This window comes from Thalassophryne amazonica, chromosome 20 (assembly GCF_902500255.1).
Source record: "Thalassophryne amazonica chromosome 20, fThaAma1.1, whole genome shotgun sequence".
In the NCBI taxonomy this organism is placed as follows: Eukaryota; Metazoa; Chordata; class Actinopteri; order Batrachoidiformes; family Batrachoididae; genus Thalassophryne; species Thalassophryne amazonica.
Window position 1 is genome coordinate 51,310,212 of NC_047122.1, and position 27,396 is coordinate 51,337,607.

A 27,396-nucleotide genomic window follows, 5' to 3' on the forward strand; every position below is an offset into this window, starting at 1 on the left:
CCCTCTGCCTCCACACCTGGATCCCCCCCCCCCCCCGCACTATCAGCATCCTACTAATCACATACATAATGGCTCCTAAGGGTGCTTCTTCATTACTTACACAGGCTCCTTACAGTTAATACCACAATGAAAAAGAACAGTTATAATCACAATTGCCACTATTCATTCATATCCAACACATTTGCTGGTTGGGAATAATTGAATCATGTTTTAATTTCACAGCACAGAACACTCCAGCAGCCATCAATCATCACAGCGTGTTTAAATGTCTCATATAAAAAGGTATTTTACAGTATCCCAACCTCCTATAAATATGTCCTCTCTACTTTAGGAAGGATCCCTTTAGTTCTGCTCCGTCTTTGGATTTATTGAGTCATAAAACCTCACAGTCTCGTGTATAAACAGAAATGATGTTAAATTTTCTGGGCAGATCAACACCGTATAAGCTGTACACAACAGCATATTTAAAAAAAAACAGTCTCATCCAGATATTAAACACATGTCAACATTTGTGCATTTTTTTTTATGTCAGCTCCAGACATAAAAGGAAATTCAGGAGCTGCTGAATGCCCGCGTACAAGGAGCACTTGTGTAAAAGTGGAATGTCAAAATGCTGGCAGAAAGTTTATGGAAATGTAACAACTGTGACAAATCCGTGTAGTGCAACCATCTCTCGATTTTCCACTGCAGGCTGGGATGTGTTTTTTTTATTCATTTATTTATTATTATTTTTTACGATCTGGGATTCTTGACTGTGTTTCTGTTGAGTTGTAAATAATGGAGAAATGCAGCTGTGTGTGCCATGGCATACCGCTGAAAGCTTCACATCTGGATCATATGATTCAACAGCTCGCTACTATTTTAAGACATTTGGCCAACTGTATGTTAAAATTAGAAAAAGACAAAAAAAAAATGTTTTGGAGCAATGACTTTATTTCACAATGATGTTAATATATTCAAACTTTTATCCTGACGAAATGCGATGAGTTACTGCGCAGCTCAGTTCAACGTTTGACTCCGTGCAGGTCTACCCCCCACCTCCCCAAACAACACTGTAGATTTATAATAGAGTGTAAAATTCTTCAGTATGCAGGATTTCTTACAAGATGTGCTGAGTATTCATGGCTTATCGAAGGCCATAGGTGGTTTTTTCACAGCTGATTGAATTACTTATCTACACGGTCCACAAAGAAACTCCTCTAAATGTTGTTGCAGAGCATTCAAACTTAGGTTTTCTCCTCACAATGCACCATATTCAGCTTTCCCCACAAAGAAAACTCTGAATGAAGGTCCGAACTCACATTAATTAAAACGCCGTGCTTATGTAAAGTTGGAAACATTTGCAAACTCACATTTTTTTTATTATTCTAAAAGGCTTCCTATGATGCAAACTTGACTTTTATTTAGTTTTGAGGTTTTCTTGTTTCAGTGTCAATATAAGGAAAACATCTATGCAAGTCTAAGGTGAAGAGATTACTGCAATTCATGCGCTACTGTTGATCAGCACAAATCTGATGTATCTCATACTGGCTGGATGAGTTGACGAACTCGACTAAGAAGATTGTCTACCCTACTCAGATGGTGCTGTTATAGTCTCCCCATTCGTGTGTGTATATATATATATATATATATATATATATATATATATATATATATATATATATATATATATATATATATAGAGTTCAGATGCAAAGCCCAGTATTTCCAAAACCATAAATTTTTATTTGAGGCCAACATGTACTTTGCTGTCAAGGGGATCAGTGTGCAAAATATGAAAGAATTTTAATAGACTGTTTTCATTTTATTGATGAAAGTCTGTGTATTTCCACATATGGTTTCCTTTAAATTTCCATTTTCAACTGCATTTTTCTCCATTAAAAAAAGTACTTACTGGGTTTTGCATCTGAACTCTTCATATATATATATATATATATATACGAGGGCTGTCCGTAAAGTATAGGTCCTTTTTATTTTTTTCAAAAACTATATGGATTTCATTCATATGTTTTTACGTCAGACATGCTTGAACCCTCGTGCGCATGCGGGTCCGTGCGTCGGGACGCAGCCGACGCGGCGCGGCGGCACAGGAAAAACACCTCCGTGTTGATAACCATTTGTTAAAATCCAGTTGGCTTTTGATGGCTTTCAGTGGAGTGAGTATATGAGAAATTGTTTATCAGCTGGAGATGTTCCAACTTGTCCTCAAGGCTTCCAACAGAGGTGTTTTTCCTGTGGTGGAGCGTCACGGCGGCTGCGAGCCAACGCTGCAATCCGCCCGCACATCTTTCATTAAAAAAATCTCCTTTAACAGTGGAATATCCGGATAAAATGCTGAAACCGACTTCTTCTGAAACTTCTCTGTTCTCTCACGACGTCCTGGATCAATAGAGCCTGAAATGTGAAGGTTTTAAGCTTGAAACAGGCTGATGACGCTGCCTGAGAGCGCTGCGCGACGTCTCGCACCGTGAAAAGTCCTTAAAGCGACAGAATCACCTCAAAATCTCTCATCAGCTGTTAAAATTTTCACTGAAGACCAGCTTAATTTTTCGAACCATGTCCACTTCGATGTGTCTCACAGGTTTAGAAAAAATTTTGATCAAACAAAGCGCCAGTCTCTCAGCAACTTCTCAGACAAAGGAATTCCGACGAGGGGCTGGACGACTCCTCCCACAAGGAGTGCTCACAGGCGAATGACGTCACCGACAGGCGTGGAAAAACTCACGCATGCGCACGAGGGTTCAAGCATGTCTGACGTAAAAACATATGAATGAAATCCATATAGTTTTTGAAAAAAATAAAAAGGACCTATACTTTACGGACAGACCTCGTATATATATATATATATATATATATATATATATATATATATATATATATATATATATATATATATATATATATATATATATATATATATATATATCAAAACCATAAATTTTTATTTGAGGCCAACATGTACTTTGCTGTCAAGGGGATCAGTGTGCAAAATATGAAAGAATTTTAATAGACTGTTTTCATTTTATTGATGAAAGTCTGTGTATTTCCACATATGGTTTCCTTTAAATTTCCATTTTCAACTGCATTTTTCTCCATTAAAAAAAAAGTACTTACTGGGTTTTGCATCTGAACTCTTCATATATATATATATATATATATATATATATATATATATATATACGATATATATGTGTATAGTGGTTATACAACCCCTGGCAAAAAATTATGGAATCACCGGCCTCAGAGGATGTTCATTCAGTTGTTTAATTTTGTAGAAAAAAAGCAGATCACAGACGGTTACTTTTTTAGACCAAGCAGAGGGAAAAAAATATGGAATCACTCAATTCTGAGGAAAAAAAGTATGGAATCATGAAAAACAAACAAGGAATCTTTTCACAGTTTTTGCTCTATGGCAAGATGCATTATCATCTTGAAAAATGATTTCATCATCCCCACACATCCTTTCAATTGATGGGATAAGTGTCCAAAATATCAACGTAAACTTGTGCATTTATTGATGATGTAATGACAGCCATGTCCCCAGTGCCTTTACCGGACATGCAGCCCCATATCATCAATGACTGTGGAAATTTACATGTTCTCTTCAGGCAGTCATCTTTATAAATCTCATTGGAACGGCACCAAACAAAAGTTCCAGCATCATCACCTTGCCCAATGCAGATTCGAGATTCATCACTGAATATGACTTTCATCCAGTCATCCACAGTCCACAATTGCTTTTCCTTAGCCCATTGTAACTTTGTTTTTTTCTGTTTAGGTGTTAATGATGGCTTTCATTTAGCTTTTCTGTATGTAAATCCCATTTCCTTTAGGCGGTTTCTTACAGTTCGGTCACAGACGTTGACTCCAGTTTCCTCCCATTCGTTCCTCATTTGTTTTGTTGTGCATTTTCGATTTTTGAGACATATTGCTTTAAGTTTTCTGTCTTGACGCTTTGATGTCTTCCTTGGTCTACCAGTATGTTTGCCTTTAACAACCTTCCCATGTTGTTTGTATTTGGTCCAGAGTTTAGACACAGCTGACTGTGAACAACCAACATCTTTTGCAACATTGCGTGATGATTTACACTCTTTTAAGAGTTTGATAATCCTCTCCTTTGTTTCAATTGACATCTCTCGTGTTGGAGCCATGATTAATGTCAGTCCACTTGGTGCAACAGCTCTCCAAGGTGTGATCACTCCTTTTTAGATGCAGACTAACAAGCAGATCTGATTTGATGCAGGTGTTAGTTTTGGGGATGAAAATTTACAGGGTGATTCCATAATTTATTCCTCAGAATAGAGTGAGTCCATATTTTTTTCCCTCTGCTTGGTCTAAAAAAGTAACCGTTACTGACTGCCACAATTTTTTTTCCTGATTTCTTATAGTGTTTCTTAAAGCCAGAAAGTTGCCATTTGAAATGACTTTAGTTTTGTGTCATGTCTGTGATCTGCTTTTTTCTACAAAATTAAACAACTGAATGAACATCCTCTGAGGCCGGTGATTCCATAATTTGGGTTGTATATATAACCACTATAGTGGTTTTATATATATATATATATATATATATATATATAAAATTACAACCTGTACAACCTGATTATTCACAACACTCTTCAGATTTGGAGAGAAATACCTAAACACCTTAAGCTCGTGCTTTATCCTTTACACTACCAGTATCAGCAAAACCACTATTTATACCTTCAAATACGGTCACAGCACTCAATTAATGGAAAGAATTAAGACTGAATAGCATTTGGGACTGATATATTCCAGCGATGTTGTTGCGTTTTAGCAGCTTCACAAGAAATATGCCTCGTCAAAGACACATTTTTTAGATACCTCCAGATTAGACACTTTTCAAAGACCTATCTTCTCATTTTTGAGAGTGCATGACCTGACAATGTGGATCGATGTCTCAGAGATTGTATCATGGAAAGACAAGGATTTTCATTTTTATATGATGGATTTGAGGCACTTGGACAAGTACAGTATATAAAGTATATACTAAGTATATATTTATATATATTGGAGTATATAAAGGAAGACAGGAAATAGCAAAGGACATTTGTCTGGACTAGAGTCTAAAATATGTGAATACCTGTTCCCTTAATGCTCGAGATGGTCTGATTCCGTTTAAAATCATACATCGGCTACGTTATTGAAAGTAAAGCAACATGAAATTTTGCCAGATGTGTCACCAGTCTGTGAGAAACGTGATCATGCACATTTACTACACAGATATAACTTATCCCAAAGGTACAAGAATTTTGAGACACACGATTTGCATTTTTTTCAGGGATTTTTAAAGTACAAATATGTCGAGACCAACTTTTAGTTATAGTGGGCACATCCGAAAAGTCAAAAGTCAATCATCTGTCTAAGAATTTCACCTGCATTACCTGATCTGATCTGTACTTTTCATGTTTCATCTGCAAATACCTATATTTGCATCCTGCATTTGGGTTCACCGTCTCCTGACCAAACAAACTGGCCGTATACTCAACCCAGCAGTCTCAAGCTGCAGACATCACACAAATGAAATCCATTTTCAAACAGCTACATTTATTGTTCAGTTGGTTTCAAAGGTTTCTCTCTGTTTAATATTTTCCCAACCTTGGTGATTTGGACTCATTATTTTGTCAGTGTGGGCTACCTGACTGCATATTAGAACCTGAGAAGTATTTGCCTCTGCACCACCACAAGACCATTCTATTTGAACACCTCCTTCCAAGATGGTTTAAAAAAAATTGAACTACATTCAAAGTATATTCAAGTACATACAGGAAGTCTTTACAGAATTTGGCTGCTGCTCTGATGCAACACGCCAACAAGAAATATTGAACACCATTTTAAACAAACCTACTTCCAAAACCTTATTCACAGTCTTCCCAGAATTGAGTGAGTCGCAAGAAAATTTCATCCAAGGCTACCTTCCTGAATTTATTTTGGATCATGATTCATATTTATTTGACTGTGACCCAAACCAAGATACTGCCTCCACATCAGATTCCAACAGTAGCCCAGCTCCGCCAAAGTCCACCAGCAGCTGTGGAACTTCAGTGCTGGAGTGCATCCCTGCACCTTTAAAATCAATGAACTGCAATGAACAATAAGAGCAGTCTGACCCAATCAGTAACAGAACATAGACTTGCAAAGCAAAAGTCCACCAGCAGCTGTGCAGAGACAGCATCAGAGAGCAGACCTGTTCACTTAAAGGCCACTGTCCCCAGACTACATGAGAATCCCAGGGGCCTGAGATAACATCTATTTTGGCTGCACATGCCTCTGAAATTGAGGTGGGAATGACACTACACATCTCTTCTGATCTTGTTCCTGAGGTGGCTGAAGGTCAGTGTGTCTCTTCTGATCCTGTTCTTGAGGTAGCTGAAGGTCAGTATGTCTCTTCTGATCCTGTTCTTGAGGTGGCTGAAGGTCAGTGTGTCTCTTCTGATCCTGTTCCTGAGGTGGCTGAAGGTCAGCGTGTCTCTTCTGATCCTGTTCTTGAGGTGGCTGAAGGTCAGTGTGTCTCTTCTGATCTTGTTCCTGAGGTAGCTGAAGGTCAGTGTGTCTCTTCTGATCCTGTTCTTGAGGTGGCTGAAGGTCAGTGTGTCTCTTCTGATCCTGTTCTTGAGGTGGCTGAAGGTCAGTGTGTCTCTTCTGATCTTGTTCCTGAGGTGGCTGAAGGTCAGCGTGTCTCTTCTGATCCTGTTCTTGAGGTGGCTGAATGTCAGCGCATCTCTTCTGATCTTGTTCCTGAGGTGGCTGAAGGTCAGTGTGTCTCTTCTGATCCTGTTCCTGAGGTGGCTGAAGGTCAGCGCGTCTCTTCTGATCCTGTTCCTGAGGTGGCTGAAGGTCAGTGTGTCTCTTCTGATCTTGTTCCTGAGGTGACTGAAGGTCAGCGCGTCTCTTCTGATCCTGTTCCTGAGGTGGCTGAAGGTCAGCGTATCTCTTCTGATCTTGTTCTTGAGGTGACTGAAGGTCAGTGTGTCTCTTCTGATCCTGTTCCTGAGGTGGCTGAAGGTCAGCGCGTTAGAGTTTAGGGCTAGGGTGTAGAGCTGGAATTAGGGTTAGGTTTAGGGTTGGGATTCGGGTTAGGGTGTAGGTTTAGGAGTTAGGGTTAGGCTTAGGAGTCAGGTTTAGGGTGGCTATGGTTAGGGGCTAAGGTTAGGGTTTAGGGTTTGGGATTTAAGTGTTGTGTGTTGGGGGGTGTGGCTGGACATTTTGGTGTTCTTTTCGTTTCTTTGCTCTCCAGGTGGCATGAAAACTGATTTGTCTGTGGAGAAGGTGCTGGCTGAAGAGTCCTTCACCCTCATCAACATCATGTGCAGCACCTGTGAATGGTGCTCACGTGCAGCCTTAAAGACTTTCAGCTGAAGCAGATAATTGGATGGCGTTCTGCATTTAAGTCATGTGTGATTCAAGCAGAACTGCCGGGAACACGACCTTGTGATGTTCGTTTGTGAGATGCTGAGGACCGCGCCTGGGTTTGACACATCGAGCCCGTGAAGGAGGAAGGGTGAGGGACACATGCTGTCAGCACACATCACAGGTGATTAAGTGTTTGACTAATTGTTGATAGTAACTTGGTATTTTGTTACGCAGTATATTTGAATTGTGATGAGAATGGTGCAGCTTGCTTCTCACTGCTGTGACGTGCGGACAAGTGATCCTCCACCTGTTGTGAGAAGCTGCTCATTTGCATAAAGCTCAAAATACAGACCTGAATGTGTTGCTGATAGTGTGTGTCTTTTGAAGGATATTAGTTGTAACTGCTGACTTACCTCACCTCTTCAATCCTTCGCAGAGAGTCGGTTTGTCGTGTCCACCTGGGGGGTGGTTGGCGGTAATAGTGGGTCCAGGAGTGCCGGGCTTCGATCCTTTTGGGCGCTGGAGAGCGTGCCAGCCTTCACTCCACCAGAAGGACGCTATTTCAGTTTTTACATTTTATTATGCACCAGCGGGTGAAATAAACAAATTGTTTTTGTTATTGGAACCGCTTTCTGGTTATTTTTAGCGCTGGGTTCCGTCTGACGCAGGTCCGCTCCTCAACCCGCGTCGACACATAACATTAAGGGTTGGGTTGGATCTGTTTTGAATCCAGGTCTGGTGTTTAAAAAAATTGCCAATGTCCTCTCTTGGCCGTTAATTGCACCCAGGGGATTTTGGCTTTAATCGGGTGGTTCTGTAGATTTCTATTATTTCTGAATCCTGCTATCATTCTGTGTTGTGATAAAATTTCTGTGCCTGTAATGGCCTTTTGGGTTAGGGCTTATGGCTAGGGTTAGGGTTAGTGTTGGGGTTAGTGATAGGGTTAGGGTTTAGGGCTAGGGTTAGGTTTAGAGTTGGGTTAGGGTTAGAGTTTAGAGTTAGGTTTAGGGGTTAGGGTTAAGTTTATTGTTAGGGTTATGGTTAGGGTAAAATTGGCATTATGGTTAGGGTTTAGGCTGGGGTTAAGATTTAGGGTTAGGGTTAGGTTTAGGGTTAGTGTATACAACTAGGATTATGGTTAAGGTTTGGGGCTAGGGTTAGGGTTTAGGCATAGGGTTAAGGTTGTAGTTTAGGGATACCGGTAGGGTTAGTGTTTGGGTTAGTGTTTGATTTGGGGTTAAGGTTAGGTTTAGGGACTAAGATTTTAGTTGGGGTTAGAGTTGGGGTCAGGTTTGGGGCCTGACCTGTTGCTAGGGGTTAGGTTCGGGGCTTTGGGTAGGGTTAAGGTTAGGGTAGAGGTTATGGTCTCGGTTGGGTTTAGGGGTTAAGGTTAGGGTTAGGTTAGGGTTAGTGTTTAGGGATAGGGTTGGTGTTTAAGGCTAAGACTAGGGATAAGGTTGGAGTTTAGGGTTAGGCTTGTAGTTAGAGTTCGGGTTAGTGTTAGATTTGGAGTTAGGGTTAGGTTTTAGGGCCTAACCTTTTGTTAGGGGTTAGGGTTCGAGGTTATGGTCTGGGTTAGGGATTAAGGTTAGCAGCACCAAGTTCCTGGGTGTGCATGTGTCGGAGGATCTCTCCTGGACCACTAACACCGCATCACTGGCCAAGAGGGCTCATCAACGCCTCTACTTTCTCCGCAAGCTTCGAAGAGTCGGAGCAACACCACACATCATGCGCATGTTCTACAGGGGTACGATCGAGAGTGTCCTGTCATGCTGCATCACGGTGTGGTACGGCGCCTGCACAGCGACTTGCCGTAGGTCCCTTCAACGCATCGTGAGAGCAGCGGAGAAGATCATGGGCACCTCTCTCCCACCCCTCCAAGAACTGTACAACACCCGCCTCACCCGGAAAGCCACTAAGATCGTAAGTGACCCCACTCATCCATTACATAGTCTCTTCAGCCTGCTGCCGTCGGGGAGGAGACTGCGCAGTCTCCAGGCCAAGACCAGCCGGCTGAGAGACAGCTTTTTCCACCAGGCTGTCAGGTCACTCAACTCCCTCCCTGCTTTGCCCCCTTTCCCCCTGTTGCCCTCCACTCACACATAAACACAAACTGGACTGTTTCACTTTCCACTCCCGTCTATTCCCTAACCTCCCTAACCTAAGCTGTTGTGAAGATATTGCACTTTATACATACAATACTCTCTGCAAAATGATCAATAACTGTATATATTCTTGCTCTGGTCATGGAATTTGCACATATCCATTACTGCTGAATGTTGTCCTGCCACTTTGCACTACAAGTATTTGTTTGTTTACAATTCTACACTTGATACTTATACTTTGTTATTATATTTCTACACTTGATACTTATACTTTGTTATTATATTTCTACACTTGATACTTATACTTATACTTTGTTATTATATTTCTTTAATACCTTCTTTTGTGAGGTCAGGGAGTCCAGAGATCAGGTATTTCAGTTCTCAATATGTCTGTGATGTATTGTAGAAATGACAATAAAGCTGACTAAGACTAAGACTAAGGTTAGGGTTAGGCTCAGGGTTCAGGTTCCCTATTCCAGTTCCTAAACCTACTGAATATCAACACATCTCTTCAAATCCTATTCCTGACTCCGAGAGCACAATGACAATACACTCCTCCCCACATCTTGTTCATGAGATTGCACAGTGATGATGCCATGCTCCCCTCCTCTTCTTGCCCATGATGCTGAATTTGAGGCAGTGGTGGTACCACATGCTTAATTCTGACTCTGAGGTCATGGTAATACCCTGCACGTCTCTTGACGGCCATCTATTCTTTACTCAAGCAGCAGCTCGTTTCCATATTCAGAACAGAAATCTAAAAATGGCTGTGTTTTTTTCCCGCATACATCACTTTTGTCTTTAAGTTTTTTGATATGCAATATTTAATACTGACTTTAAGACAGTTGATCACTAGTATAATCTGCTGAAAATGTGTATATCTTTAATATGAATATTTCCTGGACTTCATTTCTTTATGCCTTCCTTTGTTTAAATCACCATATTTGTAACGACACTAATGATATTTTAACCTCAGCATCTTTTCACTCTGGGATTACGCAGATTTTCCCTAATGAGTGATGCACTGAAGTACACAACTTTCTAATATGGCCAAAGTACCACCGTGTCCATCTGTCATCACGGCTCCTCAGGACTGAGTCATAAATATTCATTTAACACTCACGCACGCACGCACACACACACACACACACACACACACACACACACACACACACACACACACACACACACACACACACACACACACACACACACACACACACACACACACACACACACAATTGAAGATAGCTCAATTGTGAGTAAACATCCGTCATTGAAGTTATTTTCTAGATGATGGTGGCATTCATGTGTGAAAATAACATGATGTTCAAAACTATAAACTGTAAACTATAGTCAACAATTATGATTTTAAAAAATTTAAACTCAGATGGAGTCTTGAATTAGTGATTTTATTGGCCTGTGTTGACTGTATGTGAGACTGAAACCAAAATACTGTCCATTTAGGGAAATATCAAAGACAAGCTGTGAACTGGCTGCAGAAGAGTTTAATGTAAGCAAAACTCCATCTGTGCACATTTCAGATGAAGAATTAGAAGCCAACAATTTGCCTTTGCATTATCACAAAGTGTAGCAGCCATTTTCACACACTGACACAGAGAATGACCTTCTGGGGTGGTGAGAGTGGGTCTTACCTGAAGTAGAAGAAGATGGCCAGAGAGATGAGCAGGGAGGCTATGGATAAAGCGTGACCCACAATCGCCATGTAGTACAAGATGTATGCTGACTGTAAAAACAACACAAACACACACATAAGTACTCGTATGACGGAGTTTGAAGAGACCAGAATTCATGGCAGCATAAGATCAATGCATCCAACATATCTTTGCAGAATGCCCACCCTGACGATAACGTCTGTTATCAGATGTTTGTCTGTCTGCAGTGAAAGTATCAAACTTGTAGATACATTGATTTATCTCGACAGTGACATTCAGGTCTCTGGGTCTCCAGCACACCTGGAAAGAGCTTTGAAGTCATGAGGTCACTGGACAGAGGTGTTTGTTCATTTTATTTTTATTTTATCTAACCTTTATTTAACCAGGATTTAATCAGGATTTCATGACTACTCTACAGAAAAGAAGAAGTAAAGCACAACTGCTGTGATTCAAATATTTGTTGCACAATAAGGAGTACAATCTATTTAAGGAGGTGGATGAAAAAATGGAAAGAGCTGAAAATATTACAAAAAAATGGATAAAGTGTAGGAATGAATATGTCTGGAATAGTCGGTTGCTGACTGTAAAATTAAATGATGTAGATTTGGGGTTGCTTTATTGGAACTGGAGTCAAATGAGTGCAAAGATCAGATTTCTGCAGGAATATCTTGAAGCTGGGAGGATCGACCAGAAAGACGCCCGATAGGAACGGCTCGGTTCAAATATTATAAGCTTATTTTCACATATTTGTGCAGCAGACATTGAATTTCTTTGCAATTGTCATGTAAACAAACTGAATTTGTAGTATTTGCAATGCCTCACTGGCTGATATTAGTCACCATTTCAACACGGTATAACATTTAAATATTAGTCTGATAATGTGCTGAAAGCTGGGCTTAAGCAAATTAAATAAAACCAGACAATAAAAGGTAGAAAAATCAACAGCACAAAGTCACAAAACACCAAAATATTAAATAAAATAAGGACTGGAGTAGTTTAGAGTAGGCTAAAGAGATGTAGGTGGCATAAAAACATTTTCAAAGTGTCACTTGTCCATTGATGATGTTGACTGGTGTTTTCCACCAAACACATTGATATTTTAACATTTGGACATGTGCATCATGGCCAAAAAGTGAAGTTTGATGATTAAACACATTAAAAAAATGGATAAAACAAAAGCAATCCAAGATTTCTGATGTCCGCCAAGGGTTGAAGAGGACTAAAAACAAGAGATATGTGATTCACATTGTGACATGGACTTCATCTGGAGCTGGATTCAACAACAAAATGCAATCACTGCATACTGATCCAGAATGGTCCGACTTATCAAGATGTTGCATTCACAAACTGAAACAAAATTGTGTCTTTCTGATCTTGGTTTTGCATTGTGATGTCATATCCGTGAAGTAGTTTTGACGTAATTGTTAAAAGTCTACAAAGTAAAATCTTGATCTGGATCTGGATCACCTCCAAAATTTAATGGCATCTTCCAAGGCCTAACACCAATGTGTGGTGAAAATTTGATGAAAAACCGTTACGTAGCTTTGACGTAATCCTTGAAATCTGATAAAGTAAAGTGTACAAATTGAAATCCTGATCCAGAATCCGAATCTGGATCACCTCCAAAATTCAATGGAGTCTTCCATGCCCTAATATCTGTCAGTGGTGAAAATTTTGCCAAAATCCATGCAATAGTTTTGACGCAATCCTGCTAACAGCCAGCCAGCCAGACAAATAAATAAACACTGATGATTTTATTATTAATAAACAAGTGACTGTACAAGAACAGAAGGCTGCATCATGGCAACAGAGTGATCACATCATCCAAAAAACACCATGACAACAATCCAAATATCTGATGGGGTCAATGAAGTATACTGTTATAGCAACTTAAACAAACTGTTCAAATGATATTACGCAGGAAATATTATGTGAGTAAATGGGGGGAAAAAAATCTCCATTGATCCACGGGTTCCATGGTATATTTGTATTTTGATGTTCCTTCTAAGAGACTGGTGGTCACAAATCCTCCTTGGCACAGATTGTTAGTAATTAGGAACAATTACAGAACTTCATCTCCCAAAGTGGGCATGAGACAAAAAGTTTGGGAAAATCTCCCGTATATTGTAATATATAATAATCAGTTATCTCAAGCAAAACAGCACTTTCAATTTCCTCTCTTGCTTCACCTGTGGATTTTAACCTCTTCCAGATGTGAGTGATCTAATTTTCTTTTCATCACTAATTCATTCTGTGCAATTCAGTACAGAAGAGTGATGTATGAGTGGGTTCGAGAACTGTATAATTATGGTGGCTGGAAAAGCCAAAGCAGGGTAATGTTCACATTCCCAAAACTGCAGGAGAAAAATGACACAGCTGCCCACCAGATCCTGACCAACATGAATAAAATATATGAAGAAAGTGTCCATGATCCATCATACTTTACCTTCAGCTTCTCCTTCGTGTTGGCATTGCAGAGTGTGTAATTAGACCAAGTCCTGTTGGTGTCCGGATGGCGAAACCACTGCCTGTCCTCACCACAGTACTTAGTTGCCTTTTCTGAAAAGGACATTTCGATAAATGGTAAGTATGGTAAATGGACTGCATTTATATAGCGCATCAGACGCTCAAAGCACTTTACAATAATGCCTCACATTCACCCCAATGTGAGGGTGCTGCCATACAATGCGCTCACTATACACCGGGAGCAACTAGGGGATTAAGGACCTTGCCCAAGGGCCCTTAGTGATTTTCCAGTCAGGCTGCGATTTGAACCGAGGATCTTCTGGTTTTAAGCCCAATGCCTTAACCACTAGACCATCACCTCCCCTAAATAGATAAATGTGTTTGTTCTTAAAATCTATACACTTATGAACCTTAAACTTCGTTTCTCTTCTCCTTGGCGAATGATTTATCGGCCACTCGATAAATATTTTATACCTCGATTTCTTCAAATACACTTACAAGGATGAGAAGGGGAATCATCGTGAGAGGTCAACAAGGCATGGGTGGACCTTCAAACAAAAGAAAATCCAGAGTCCTGATGCTCACCTGTGGGGTCAAAGTCGGCGAAATAATTGGGGCAGTTTTGGGAGGTGTAGGTTCCAGCTGGAGTGTCGTCCCAGCACAACCAGCCGTCCCAGTTCCGACTGCAGTACGGCCCTGCAGCACCAACATCACAACAACAACCACTTTTTCATTATTACCCAACTATAAAAACTCACATTATATAGTACAAGTCATGTAAAACTAAAATCAAGCAAACACTTTATATCAGAAGTAGAAGTGTGATCACTACCTGATTTGTTGTACGGTGGATCTCGATTCATTTTCTCAAAGCACTTGTACTGACTGTCAAGGATTTTCTTCCTTACAAGTTCCTCTTCTTCTGGGTTAACTATGGGACTGACTGTGGTTTCAGTGACAGGCTCGCCCACAGCATCCACCAAAACCTGCACAACAGCATCCCACGAGTCAAGTCACCATTGTGAGTCCCACAGTCACACGGTAACTCATTACTGTGGGTAAGTTTGACATTAAGTCCCAATCACCTGATGAAAACTACGTCAACTTAGACTGTAAATGTGAATTAATGGCTGATGAGCAACAACAAGCAACAAGTAGGTGGAGAAGATTGGAAGGAGTGATTTGCAATAGAAGAGTATCTGCAAGAGTGATAAGTGTCATGATTTGCCCTGGATCTGTGCTCATGTTCGAGCCATTTGTCTTTGATTTTCTGTTCATCATGATTTTAGTCACTGGTTGTATTTATCTGGCCATTATATTTTAGTCACTTGTTAAGTCTCATCTTGGTTTGGTTCTGATTGTCTCTTTTCTGTGTGTATTACTTTTGTTACTGGTTTTTATTACCTGTTTATCATTTACTTTCTGTGTAGTCATTAGTTGTATGATCTGTTATATTTTTGCCACTTGTTTCTTGATCACTTTCTGTTCTATTCATATTGGCTTTTTTATTTCGTCTTTGATATTTGCTTCTTCTTTGCATTGGGCATTTCATTTTTTGTCACAGTTTGTTTGGATTTGCTTTTTAGTCACTTTGTTGAGTCACGGCCACCAGTCACTCTACTCCCGTCTCACCTCTGTCTCGTCTGACCACGCCCCCTTTCTGAACTTTCCCCGCACCTGTTTCACATTCACGACCTGGTTGCCCTGCCTTGTATTTGAGCCCCACTGTCCCTCATGTCTTTGCCAGTTTGTTGTGATTTCTAGTCCACCTTCCAGCCGTTTTGTTCTTGCTTTGTTTTTCCCTGCTGTGTTTTGACCATGTTCTGTTTTTGACCTTGCTCCCGCCTCAGCCCATGACCTTTGTCTCCTTGTGTATTGACCAGTGCTTGTTTTTTGACCTTGCCTAAGTCTGACACCTGCCTGTACCGCCGCCCCTCTGACTGTCCACCTGTGCACCGAATCCTAGCCTGTTTTTTGGAGCTAAAGCCTTTTTTTTACTCTCACGCCTGTGTCTGAGTTTTGCATTTGCATCAGTCCACCTTCTGTGTCGCGCCTCTTCGGACCCTGACAATAGGGAGGTTAAGGGAAGTTTGCAAGACAGTCGTGAGATCAGCTATGTTGTATGGCTTATAAATAAAAAGACAAGGCTTGCCTTAGACCCCTAAGTAACCATTTGTTTGACAGAAAGCCATTCCAGCAGAATGCAAGAATCCTCCAAAGAGTCCTAGTACCAAAGACATCCATCCATACATGCAACTTCAATCACTTATCCGGGATCAGGTTGTGGGGCCAAAGACATCCACTTATTATGTAATAATCCAGCCACATCGGGGGTTATGACCACCCTCCCATAGGTTCATCACAAAATGTTGCAGGTGTGTGTGACACATTCGCTCAACTGCCACAGAAACAAAAATGGGTTTCAGCGATGTCTCGCAAGGTAAAAATCATCCTCGTATTTTGGACATGTTCAAAATACGCTCTATGACTTTAAAATTTGGTAACTGGTTTTAAAGAAGCATGAAACAGTGGGCCACAATGTGTTTGCAACAGTTGCAATGATTCTGGAGGAGAAAACAGGTTTACGACATGTGGAACACACATGCACCATGGCATGCACAATGATTATGTTCTCAACTCTATGAAGCTCAGCCATGATGATCATATGCGCTGTAGCTCTCTCAAAATAAGAATAAAAAGTTAGCTTTGGGGACACTATATAACAGTGTCTGGCAGCTGCACTTCAGACATGGAACTTTCTGAAAAAACAAACACAATTTTATAAATTTGTGCCATATACATAAGACCTTCCCACAACATTGGTGCCACCATCATGTTGTGCAAAAGCGCCTTTGTGATCATCATAAACTAGTCTTATATCTGACTGCAACTTTTTGGAAACAAAACTCAGCAATCACATTCTTGATGGGCCTGTGACTGAGACTGAACTGAAATCTGAAATTGGCCGAGGTTTTAATCTCACAACACACGCCTCAGTTTAGTAGGTCACACCCTGTTTTGAAAAAAGTTGTTGCAAAAGACATACGAGGTCTGTCCGTAAAGTATCGTACCTTTTTATTTTTTTCAAAAACTATATGGATTTCATTCATATGTTTTTACGTCAGACATGCTTGAACCCTCGTGCGCATGCGTGAGTTTTTCCATGCCTGTCGGTGACGTCATTCGCCTGTGAGCACGCCTTGTGGAAGGAGTGGTCCCGCCCCCTCGTCGGATTTTCATTGTCTGGAAATGGTGGAATGAAAAGGACTTTTTTTCCATCAGAATTTTTTCAGAAGCTGTTAGAGACTGGCACCTGGAAACCATTCGAAAAATTTATCTGGCTTTCAGTGAAAATTTTACGGGCTTCACAGAGAATAAGGACTTTAACTACAGGTTTAAGGACCCCTTTAAAGGACGGTCGGTGCGCCGCGCTGCGAGCATGTCTATCTCGGCTTTCAGTGCTTACCAGTCGTGTGAGTATAAAAGAACTTGTGGAGAGCTGGACATGTCCCAACTTGTCCTCTAACACGCCGAAACGGAGGTGTTCCTTTGTCTCGCTTCATCAGCGAATCGGTCGTGACGCGCGAAGCCTCTGCGCGGCTTTCCATGACAAAATCTCTTGTTAAAAGTGAAATCTGCCGGAAAATGGCTGATGTCCAGGTCTTGTGATAACCAGAGAAAGAGCACACGACGGTCTCGTATCCACAGAGCCATCAGCTTAGAAATGATCCAGTGGTTTGTGCCGCATCGTCGCAGCTCGCAGCGCGGCGCACCGACCGTCCTTTAAAGGGGTCCTTAAACCTGTAGTTAAAGTCCTTATTCTCTGTGAAGCCCGTAAAATTTTTACTGAAAGCCAGATAAATTTTTCGAATGGTTTCCAGGTGCCAGTCTCTAACAGCTTCTGAAAAAATTCTGATGGAAAAAAAGTCCTTTTCATTCCGCCATTTCCAGACAATGAAAATCCGACGAGGGGGCGGGACCACTCCTTCCACAAGGCGTGCTCACAGGCGAATGACGTCACCGACAGGCGTGGAAAAACTCACGCATGCGCACGAGGGTTCAAGCATGTCTGACGTAAAAACATATGAATGAAATCCATATAGTTTTTGAAAAAAATAAAAAGGTACGATACTTTACGGACAGACCTCGTACATGTATTCTTTTCATTTTCAGCTATGGAACTCTGATTTTTATGATCTGCATCTTCATTTGGCACAGGTTTTCCACCAGATTTCCTTCCTACCACAACTCCAGATCTACAAGGAGAAAGAACCTAATGTGCATGCTTTGTTCAAAGTAGTACCCAGAGTAACTCCACATAGGCACGGGGAGAACATACAAAGTCCACACAGAAAGGAACTGGGTATTGGTGGGTTTGAACCAAGGAACCTTCATGCTGTGATTAAACACTGTGTTGTTTGTGTTTTGGCTGCCCACTGTAGTTCACGGTCACTACAGCGGAACCAGTAGAGACCCACACTGGGGTTTGTTTTGGGATAAGTTTTATCCTGGATGCCTTTCGTGGCACAACTCCACTTCTACATGGAGAAACATGCAAAGCTCCTGGTGTTTCCAGGGGCTGGTTCTCCCCATGAAGAACTAGTCAGGACCTACTCTGCTTCACTTCAGAGATCTGACAGGATCAGGTACACATATGATGTCCTCTACAGTACATTACCTTTACCTTGTCCCTTGGTTTGATAATGCATCGGGTGTAGTAGGACCAGGTCTTGTTGTTTTCTGGGTGATGAAACCACTGACCGTCCTCGCCGCAGTATTTAATTACCCTTTCTGAAAAGAACAACCAACATATAAATAAATATAGAATATTCTCAAAGTAATTTTAGCACAAGAGTTCAAGTCCACTATTATAGTTGCACAGATCTGCCCTTAAAGCCCAGTTCCCCTGGTTTTAGTAAATAATTCATCCTCAAAGTCATGAATAGTTTATAATCCAACTTCTTTAAATACGATCTTCAGAGACTCAGAAGTGGATTCTTCCTCAAACGTTAACAAGGCACCTACAGACCTTTAAAGAAAGACATTAAAGTAGAGTTTACGCTCACCTGTGGGGTCAAAGTCGACAAAATAATTGGGACAGTTTTGGGAGGCGTACGCTCCCACCGGAGTATCATCCCAGCACAGCCAGCCGTCCCACAGACGACCACAGTACGGCCCTGTGGCACCACAAACACAAGCGTCTCGTGATTTAAACATTGTTAGAGAAGAATCACAAAAAAACAAGCAGAGAAAATTTCACTACCTGATTGGTTGTAAGGTGGCTCTCGGTTCATTTTTTCAAAGCATTTGTTTTGGTTAACGAGGATTATTTTTGTGGTGATAGTGCCATTAGATCCAGTGACCTCAATGGTTTGCTCTACTTTGGCATCACCTAAAAGCTGGTGGAAAAAAAAAAATATGCAGGATATATAAAATGTATTCCATTGTGGTGAGCACATGGTTACAAGAATAATAATAAACAGTTACCTTTAAATTGTCCTTTGACGTTAGCTTGCAGGTGGGCCCAGTCTGGATCCACATACCCCTTTTGTCACAATATTTTGTTATTTTTTCTGAAAAATTGAAACTGTAATGACTTAAATGCAGCAGAGTCCATAACAGAGAAGCCTCATGCTGGACATGTGGCTCACAGTTTGAACAGATTCACAGTTCAAACATCACATCAAATTACACTCCGGCGCACTCTTTCGACGAACCAAAAATGATCAACACTTTATTCGTGCCCAGTAAAGAATTTCTTTATTCTTTGGCTTTGTATTTGTTTTGTTGGCGTCATTCAAAGGTATGATTTACACTTTCATCCCTGGCACCCCTAAACTATTGGCACGTGTCATCAAACTGAAAATGTTGTATGTCAAGGCGTTTACTGGCAAACGCTCTGATGCACGGCTCAAGAGTGGATGGATTGTGCTTCCATGACCGGGCAAGCAAGATCCAGCTCTTCTTCGACAGCTCATCAAAGGTTTTGCAGCCAAAACCAGCCGTGTGTCTCCCCAGAAAGCCTTATATCAGCAGAATCAGTTTGAAGAAGTGGAGACGTGGCTACACTTAAGGATGCGGGTGTTTTGAGAGGTGTTTCCAAGTCTCCACTGTCTTCTCTCCTAATCCATCCCTCTCCGGCTCTGACATCCCTCTTTTTTTTAATCCCTTTTCTCTTCCTGGTCTCTTTGTGTCTAACTGTTTTTGCTGTAAATAACAGATGATTTGACTTTGGATTTCTTCTTGTTTTCCTGATGATGTGATCACTGCACACAATACAGCAACCATGTCTGCTAAAGGTCCAGTGGAACTCTGCAGAGTGTTATTCTGGTTGTGTGGCGATTCTGTAGAATGCCAACATTTTTGATTACAGTCATTGACCAGTGGCATGAGACTCTGGACTACTCTTAAAGGTCCATTAAAACCACAACCATCTACAGTACTTTAGAAACAAAATAAACTTTATAAGTTGTGAAAACATCCATTATGATGAAATTATTTTTTTTTCACTCTCGGTTTCAAAACACTGACCATAATCTGTTGGTTTTGTTTTAATGTGGGATACTTTTTGTTGCTCCTCTTTGCTTGGGGTCACAGTAGCGAAGCCAAGGAAAATTGCAGCATCTCTAGTACGGACACCTCTGCCGCGTTCACACCGCACGCGATGCAAGCGACGGTGGTGACAGGCTGCCATGTAATCCCTATGGAAGGACGCATTGTGGCACCACAAAAGTTCAAGCCACGCAATGCAACGCGATGGACGCAAATGAAGCGATGTGAATGAAGTGATTTTGAGCAACTGGCGCATTTGTGGCGCGATATCGTGTCGCGTCGCCCTTCTCCCCAAGTTGAAAAATCTGAACTTTTTCATCTTGTCGCACCACAATGACCAATCTGTGACTGGATATGTAGTGAGGTGAAGATGTCTGGAGTTTATACTTGATGTGGACATTTCCTGTGTCTGGCAGTCAGTCTGTGAGCAGGACTTATGACAGAGTTTGAGGGGAGAGAGAGCAGCACCGCAGCAGCAGTAGCAGCTAGTTTTTTTTCACGTGAGTGCACAAACAAATCATCCGTGAAGATAATTTTATTAACTACACAGATGTATGATAAAACAAATGGTGACTGGTTTATAACACAATGATGACAGAGTTTGAGGGGAGAGCAAGCAGCACTGCCACAGCAGCAGCTATTTTTTTATTACGTGCACGAGCGAACGAATCATCCGTAAAACTAATTTTATTAACTACACAGATGTATGATAAAACAAATGGTGACTGGTTTATAACACAATGATGAGAGTTTGAGGGGAGAGAGAGTGAGGAACTGCAGGGGCAGCCAGTTTTTTTCTTTGTTTACATGTGCGCGCGTGAACGAATCGTCCGTAAAGATCATTTTATTTCCTACACAGATGTATGATAAAACAAATGGTGACTGGTTTATAACACATTGATGACAGAGTTTTAGGGGAGAGCCAACAGCACCTCAGCAGCAGCAGCAGCAGCTAGTTTTTTTTTCACATGCGCACGCGAATGAATCGTCCGTGAAGATAATTTTATTAACTACACAGATGTATGATAAAACAAATGGTGACTGGTTTATAACACAATGATGACAGAGTTTGAGGGGAGAGAGAGTGAGGAACTTCAGGGGCAGCCAGTTTTTTTTTCTTTGTTCACATGTGCGTGCGAGAACGGGACAGGAGGTCCTCAAACTGGGTCCTGGAGAGGCAGAAGTACCGCTGAAAGTGGCCATCATCCAGACACAGCTCCTGCAGCAAATAATGAAACTCCCTGAATTGGGAATGTCTCATGAGGATATTGTGAACCCAGCGACGGCGCCGCTGGCAACATTTGTTGGCTTTCCACAACAAATACAGCACAGCAACTCGCTCCGTGTGATAAAGGTCCGCCATGTTGACTCCTCCTATTTGATGACACAGGCGAATTTTCGCAGTGAACATTTCCGCCCAAGCAGAGCAACACACCGGGCGATGGTGGCGCGTCCATTGCCAGGCGAAGAAAGCGAATTTGTGGCGTTGCGTCGCGTGCGGTGTGAACGCACCATAACTCTGCCTCCTGTCTTTTCGTTACCATGCCTCCAAACCATCCAACCTCTCTGTCACACTCTCCATCGCATTGAAGAATTCACCCTAAATATTTAAACTCTTCTATCTACACCCATTGCAACTGCACTATTCCACCACAGTCTCATTTATTCACATGCATGCACTCCAGTTTAAGCCTGATTTATACTTCTCTGTCTTTGCAGCTCTGTAGTGACACAGAACCCTTGTTGCATCCCCTCTCCGAGTCCCCCTCTGTAGCTTGATGTGCACTTCCCAAAAATTGAAATGACACATCAAAACGACAGAAACCACAAGGGTTGTGACTGGTCACTTTTCCCGTTTCACTCCTTCCTCTCCCCTGAGACTTAAACTTTTTTTGCAGTGCGCACAGTGATTACATTTCAATCATGGATCAAATAGGTAAACATTTGGCAGAGAAGTCTGCAAATATGACCAACTTTACAACACGAAGTCGAAAAACTACAAAGATGCTCAATTGACCCGTAATTCATAGAGGGAAATTGCACATAATGTTGGTTTGGAGGTTGATGATTGTATAAAGAAATGGAACTTGTTGAGGGACAAATTAGTCCAGAAAATGGGAGAAAAACAACCAGGAACAGTGGTGATGCAGAAAGAAAGAAAGAAAGTCCCTGTCTTGTTCTTCACATCGCCCTCCCCTCCTATTCTGGCAGTAAATTGCATTACGACACCCACCAACTTGAGGGAGAACTTCGAAAGGGTCATGGTCACGTTGATGTCATTGCGTGGCCACAGAGTTACAGAGCATAAATCAGACTTTACTCCTTATGAATTTCATTCCCCTTCTCTCCAGTGCATACTTCCACCTTCCCTCTACTCTTACAACAGACCACAATATAATCTGCAAACACATATTAAATGGAGAATTATGTCTGATCTTGTCTGCCAACCTGCCCCTAGCAATAAAAAAGGGCTAAAAAATTATTGTTAATCCAGCCCCAACTCAACGTTGAGCCCATCCATCATTGCTGCTGGGCATTGTTGTCATGCGGTCCTACATATCTATCATCGTCAATATCCTATAATATCACAACAATTTTCTTCACACCCCCTTCATAAGATTCTTTAAATCTACAAACATACGGTGGAACTCTTTCTGGCCTTCTCTGTGCATCTTTACCAACACATTCAAAGCAAATATTGCATCTACTATAGCGCTCTTTCCTGGGAGAGAACTAGATTCCACTACTTTTACCCATAACACCATGCTGTGGCTGAATATCTTTATGCCTCTGTACTTACTGCAGGTCTCTACATGACTGTGAATCTTAAAAATCGATTCCAGTACACTTCTCCACTCCTCAGGCATCCTGTCAGCTTTCAAGATTTTACTAAAAAGCTGGTAAAAAAAACTGGGCTGACATCTTTCTTAAACATCTCCCGGCCTCTGCTGGTATGTCATCTAGACCCACTGCATTTTCACTCTTCATTCTCTTCCTAACTTTTCCCACTTCATCCTTACTAATCCATCACACTTCCTGATTCACACTCTGCACATTAACTAACCTTCTCTCTCCCTAATTTTCTTTATTCATCAGCTCATCAGAATACTCATTCCACCTTCTTAACACATTGCCTTTGCTTTCGGCACATTTCCTCCTGCATGTTTTGTCACCAAACCTATTGTACATATTTTCCAGCTTGGTCCCTCTGTGTGGCCAGTTGATACAAATCCTTTTTATGCTCAACTCCACACAGTTTCCCATACACCTTTTCACCAGCCTTTGCACATATATCAGTGCAAAGCTTATTTTTGTGTGTGTGTTCTGCAGGTTTCAAACAAACAAACAAAACTCAAACATTTTTGTCATAATGGGCTAGAGGAGCAACCAATTCATACCAATGGAGTCCAGTTCAGCATTATCAGGACAGTTCTGTGTTACAGATGTACCAGCTGGTGTCTCATCCCAACACAAAAATCCATCCCACAAAGGTTTGCAGAAAACACCTGAATGGAAAAAACCTTCAATATAATTGAACTGTTTCAGACCCTCACATTTTGTCTCTGTGTATGTCAGAGTAACATTATTTCTCTCCAGCTTTAAACACATTTATCATCTCACCAGTTCTGTTTTTTTGGTTGTCTTTGTTGGACATCTTAGCACATTCACTTTGACCTTGTTCCTCTGTCATGTTTTGTTCAGGCCTGAGCAAAGGCTCAGTAATGGACTCCATGCCAGATGCCATCTTGCACTGTAAAAAACAGTAGGTGTAAGTCTTCTACATTTGCACAAAGCAAAACCCTTTCTGACTTATGGGTGTTTCTGGGCAATTTTCAAATAAATCATATACTTAAAGGTAAAAGTTTGTTACTCTTGAACATATGATAAAGGAGTAATTTTCTTTGTACTAACTGCCAGAAAACCTATTATGATAAAAATGGTTAGTTGTTAAATATATAAAGTCTAATTGCAGAAAGACTTCAAATTATTGAACAGGCTAAATGAATGAATAAATGAATTTGACAATTTTTGTCCTTGTTTTGTTTGTAGCTTTTTCGCCACAGCAGTTGGTCCCTTGGATGGACCTTTCATTTTATGAATATTTTACCCTCAGGAGAATGTGCCTGTTGCCATGGCTAAACAAGCGATGATAGGACCAACAACCCATCAATAAAATGCTCTGCTAGTTTACTGTAGAATGACAGTGAGGGACTTTAAAATTCAAGCCTTCCAAGAGTGACACAATCAGGAAGTACTTATTATAGGTATGTTTTAGCTCACAGGATATCTTTGGCTTTTTCTGGATTTTACTTGGGTTTGGAGCTTCATAAGTGAGCTGTTGTTGGGATTTTAGAGCTATATATTATAAATTTGTATGCATGATAAAACTCTAAAAGTGCAAGGCTCATGCACTTGCGTTTTTGGATTGCCTTTTCTAGCAGCACTGTGCTGAGGTGATTTTATGAAATACAAACCTCGTCAGTCTTTCTGGAGAAAGTCCATATCATCATTTGGCCAACATATTCTTTTAAATGCTCATAAAATGTGAAACATTTCGGAAAACCAGCATGTTCTGTGAGAATGACGTCCCATGTAGCAGTTTAGCAGCCGTACATATGATGTCACTCCAAATATTGAAGTAAATGACGTCATACATACGACCACTAGGCCACCACCATTGTCAACTGATGAGCAGACCGAGACATTTCATTGATTTATTTATTCTTAAATCCAGATGTCTCCTCAGTAATTACAATCCATTTATCCTCCTGGATGAGCATCATCAGAAAAACAAAATAGAGAAACAAATATATCACACACATCAATTATATATTATGTCAAACATGAAGCAGCAGAAGAAACAAAGCTGAGACAGTAACCTTTCACTGATATATGATTTTATCACAAACGGTGGGGTGAAAGGTGTTCATCTCACTGGAATAAATTACAAAGTGAACAATGTCTTCAATAAATCAGAAACACAGTGAACCATGCACTGATCCTCCTCGTGCAATCCTAACCATGTGCAATAACCCAATCACCCATAGACAATATACATTTCTGTGCAATATATTTATATCGTAGCTGCATCTTGCACTAGTGTCAATTGTATATATATTTTTCCTTACATTGTTGAATTTTTCTTTATATCTTGTTTTTGATACATACTCTTGCACTATTTTTATCTCTTTTTTTTTTTGCACTATTTTTATTTTTATTCTATTCTATTGCACTGCAACTGGATGGCCCTAATCTCATTGTACCAATGTATAATGACAATAAAAGGCATTCTGATTCTGATTCAAACTCAGAGTTTTACACAAACTGGAACTATGATGTGCAAATAAATGTTTTATTACGGCAATTGCAGTAATTTAAGAGGATAACTGCAAATTGACCAACATTTTAAGTTCACAATATCATTTTAAATATTTATCAGACCAGTAAATTCTAAAACATATTAAAAAGAGTCAAAAATATGTCATCTTCTATAATTAAACAAGAAGTGGCCATTTATGTCATATTTATATTAGAACCTGCAGCCCATTCAGCTAATTGATTTGAACATTTTGCTGCTTTATAAGTAAGCATTCTTCTTCTTCTTCTTCTTCTGAATATTAAAGCTGAAGTTAATAACACACATACTGAAGCTGAGGTTTCTTAAAATATGACTGGTGCTACCTCAGAGTTTTGCAAAAGCTTTTGTACATGATTAAGAAATGGACAACCCACCAAAGCCCATTTCACACCAACTTTGGCTTTAAAACAGTGAACCTGTTATAAATTAAAGTTACAAATAAGTATTTTAAAGGGGTCACATCATGCAAAAATTATTATTTAATGTAATTTTTTAGCTAAACCTTTCAAATAAATCATCCTCAAATGGCTCATATGTAGATGTGGATCCAGCATGTTTCAACAGGATTCTGTGCTTATTCAGTGTAATGAACACAAACATGCATGCTTATCATACTGCATGCAAGTATGGGCATGTGCATGTGTGCTTTTGCATGTGCAAGTACATGCATGTATACTCTTCAAAAATATAACTTCATTTGGCCATGTATATTGCATTATAAAGCATCAATCTTTTTTGGGGGGAACTTTGGTCAGAAATTATTGCTTGCATGAAAAGTTCTGTCATAATGATAGCAAAATTATCTTTCTCTCTTCACTTCCTTACTGAGATAAATCACAAACAATCAAGCAGCAATCAGCTCATAACATGACATAAAACATTGACACTTGTAATGCTATTCTCCAGTATGTTCAACCTTATTGTTTTTATTTACACTGACTTATATATATATATATATATATATATATATATATATATATATATATATATATATATATATATATATATATATATATATATATATATATATATATATATATATAATAAATGTATAAACACTGGAATAAGCTACACCTATTAATAATAGATGGCAATTTAATATTTATACTTATTATTGGATTATTTTCATTATCTAGCTTTACTAGCATAATTGTAATTGGTTTCACAATCAAATCTCAAGTGACAGGTTTTATCATTTTTATTTGTCACATTCATCTTTTTCCTTTTCTAAAACATTTAAACAAAACATAAATTAAATATCAAACCCAACCTCTCATTTTTCTCACCTTAAATTTCCCTGCTGCAAAAATCTGTAGAAGTCAAAGTTAGTGAAATACCCCGTAAGGTGACGTACATAAATATAGCTATTCTGGAAGACGCACATACTTCACACAGAAACAATGAAGAGGTTGATTTCTATCCTTCATGACTGATTTTGATCTCCTGCTTGTTTTTCCCTTTTGGGATCTGCAGGGAACCTATACATTTTGTCTCCTTGACCTCATTTTGCACCCTGAAGTGCAAAAACACATTATATTGTCAACATTTGTGGACGATGCACTTGACGTTGTATTCCATCAAGAGATGAGCTTTGATCAAAAGTGTTGTGTCATCCCTTCAATTTAAAATTCCTTTAAATGATTTAGTAATGGCTCTCTGGGATAGGAGTCCCATTACAGTATGTAAACTTGGGTTTGATTCCTGGATTGTGCCTCATGCCACCTGTGTTATTGGACAAAGCACTTTATCTGGATTGTCCCATTCCACCCATCTGCAAATTGGTTCCAGCCTTGGCTGGGGACGTAGACTTTCATCCACTTCACTCTATGGTGTCTGGTGATAAGCACCAGCCCAATGAGCCTTAGGG

At 40.3% G+C, this 27,396-nt stretch overlaps 1 protein-coding gene across 2 annotated transcripts in view; it reads right to left on the bottom strand.

Moving 5' to 3' along the window:
- The window catches only part of calcr (calcitonin receptor), a 140,365-nt gene that overhangs the window by 31,769 nt on the left and 81,200 nt on the right, over positions 1 to 27,396 (bottom strand). For both annotated transcript variants that reach the window (XR_004558306.1, XM_034161519.1), the window contains exons 3-12: positions 23,792 to 23,921; positions 23,569 to 23,676; positions 19,106 to 19,191; positions 18,882 to 19,017; positions 18,685 to 18,795; positions 18,303 to 18,409; positions 14,451 to 14,604; positions 14,204 to 14,314; positions 13,599 to 13,711; positions 11,132 to 11,223 (exon numbers count right to left, since the gene is read on the bottom strand). Coding sequence is in view for 1 of the 2 variants with exons in the window: in XM_034161519.1 (XP_034017410.1) it covers positions 11,132 to 11,223; positions 13,599 to 13,711; positions 14,204 to 14,314; positions 14,451 to 14,604; positions 18,303 to 18,409; positions 18,685 to 18,795; positions 18,882 to 19,017; positions 19,106 to 19,191; positions 23,569 to 23,676; positions 23,792 to 23,921 (1,148 nt within the window). In the remaining variant the exon portion in view is untranslated. The remainder of the gene's footprint in view (positions 1 to 11,131; positions 11,224 to 13,598; positions 13,712 to 14,203; positions 14,315 to 14,450; positions 14,605 to 18,302; positions 18,410 to 18,684; positions 18,796 to 18,881; positions 19,018 to 19,105; positions 19,192 to 23,568; positions 23,677 to 23,791; positions 23,922 to 27,396) is intronic.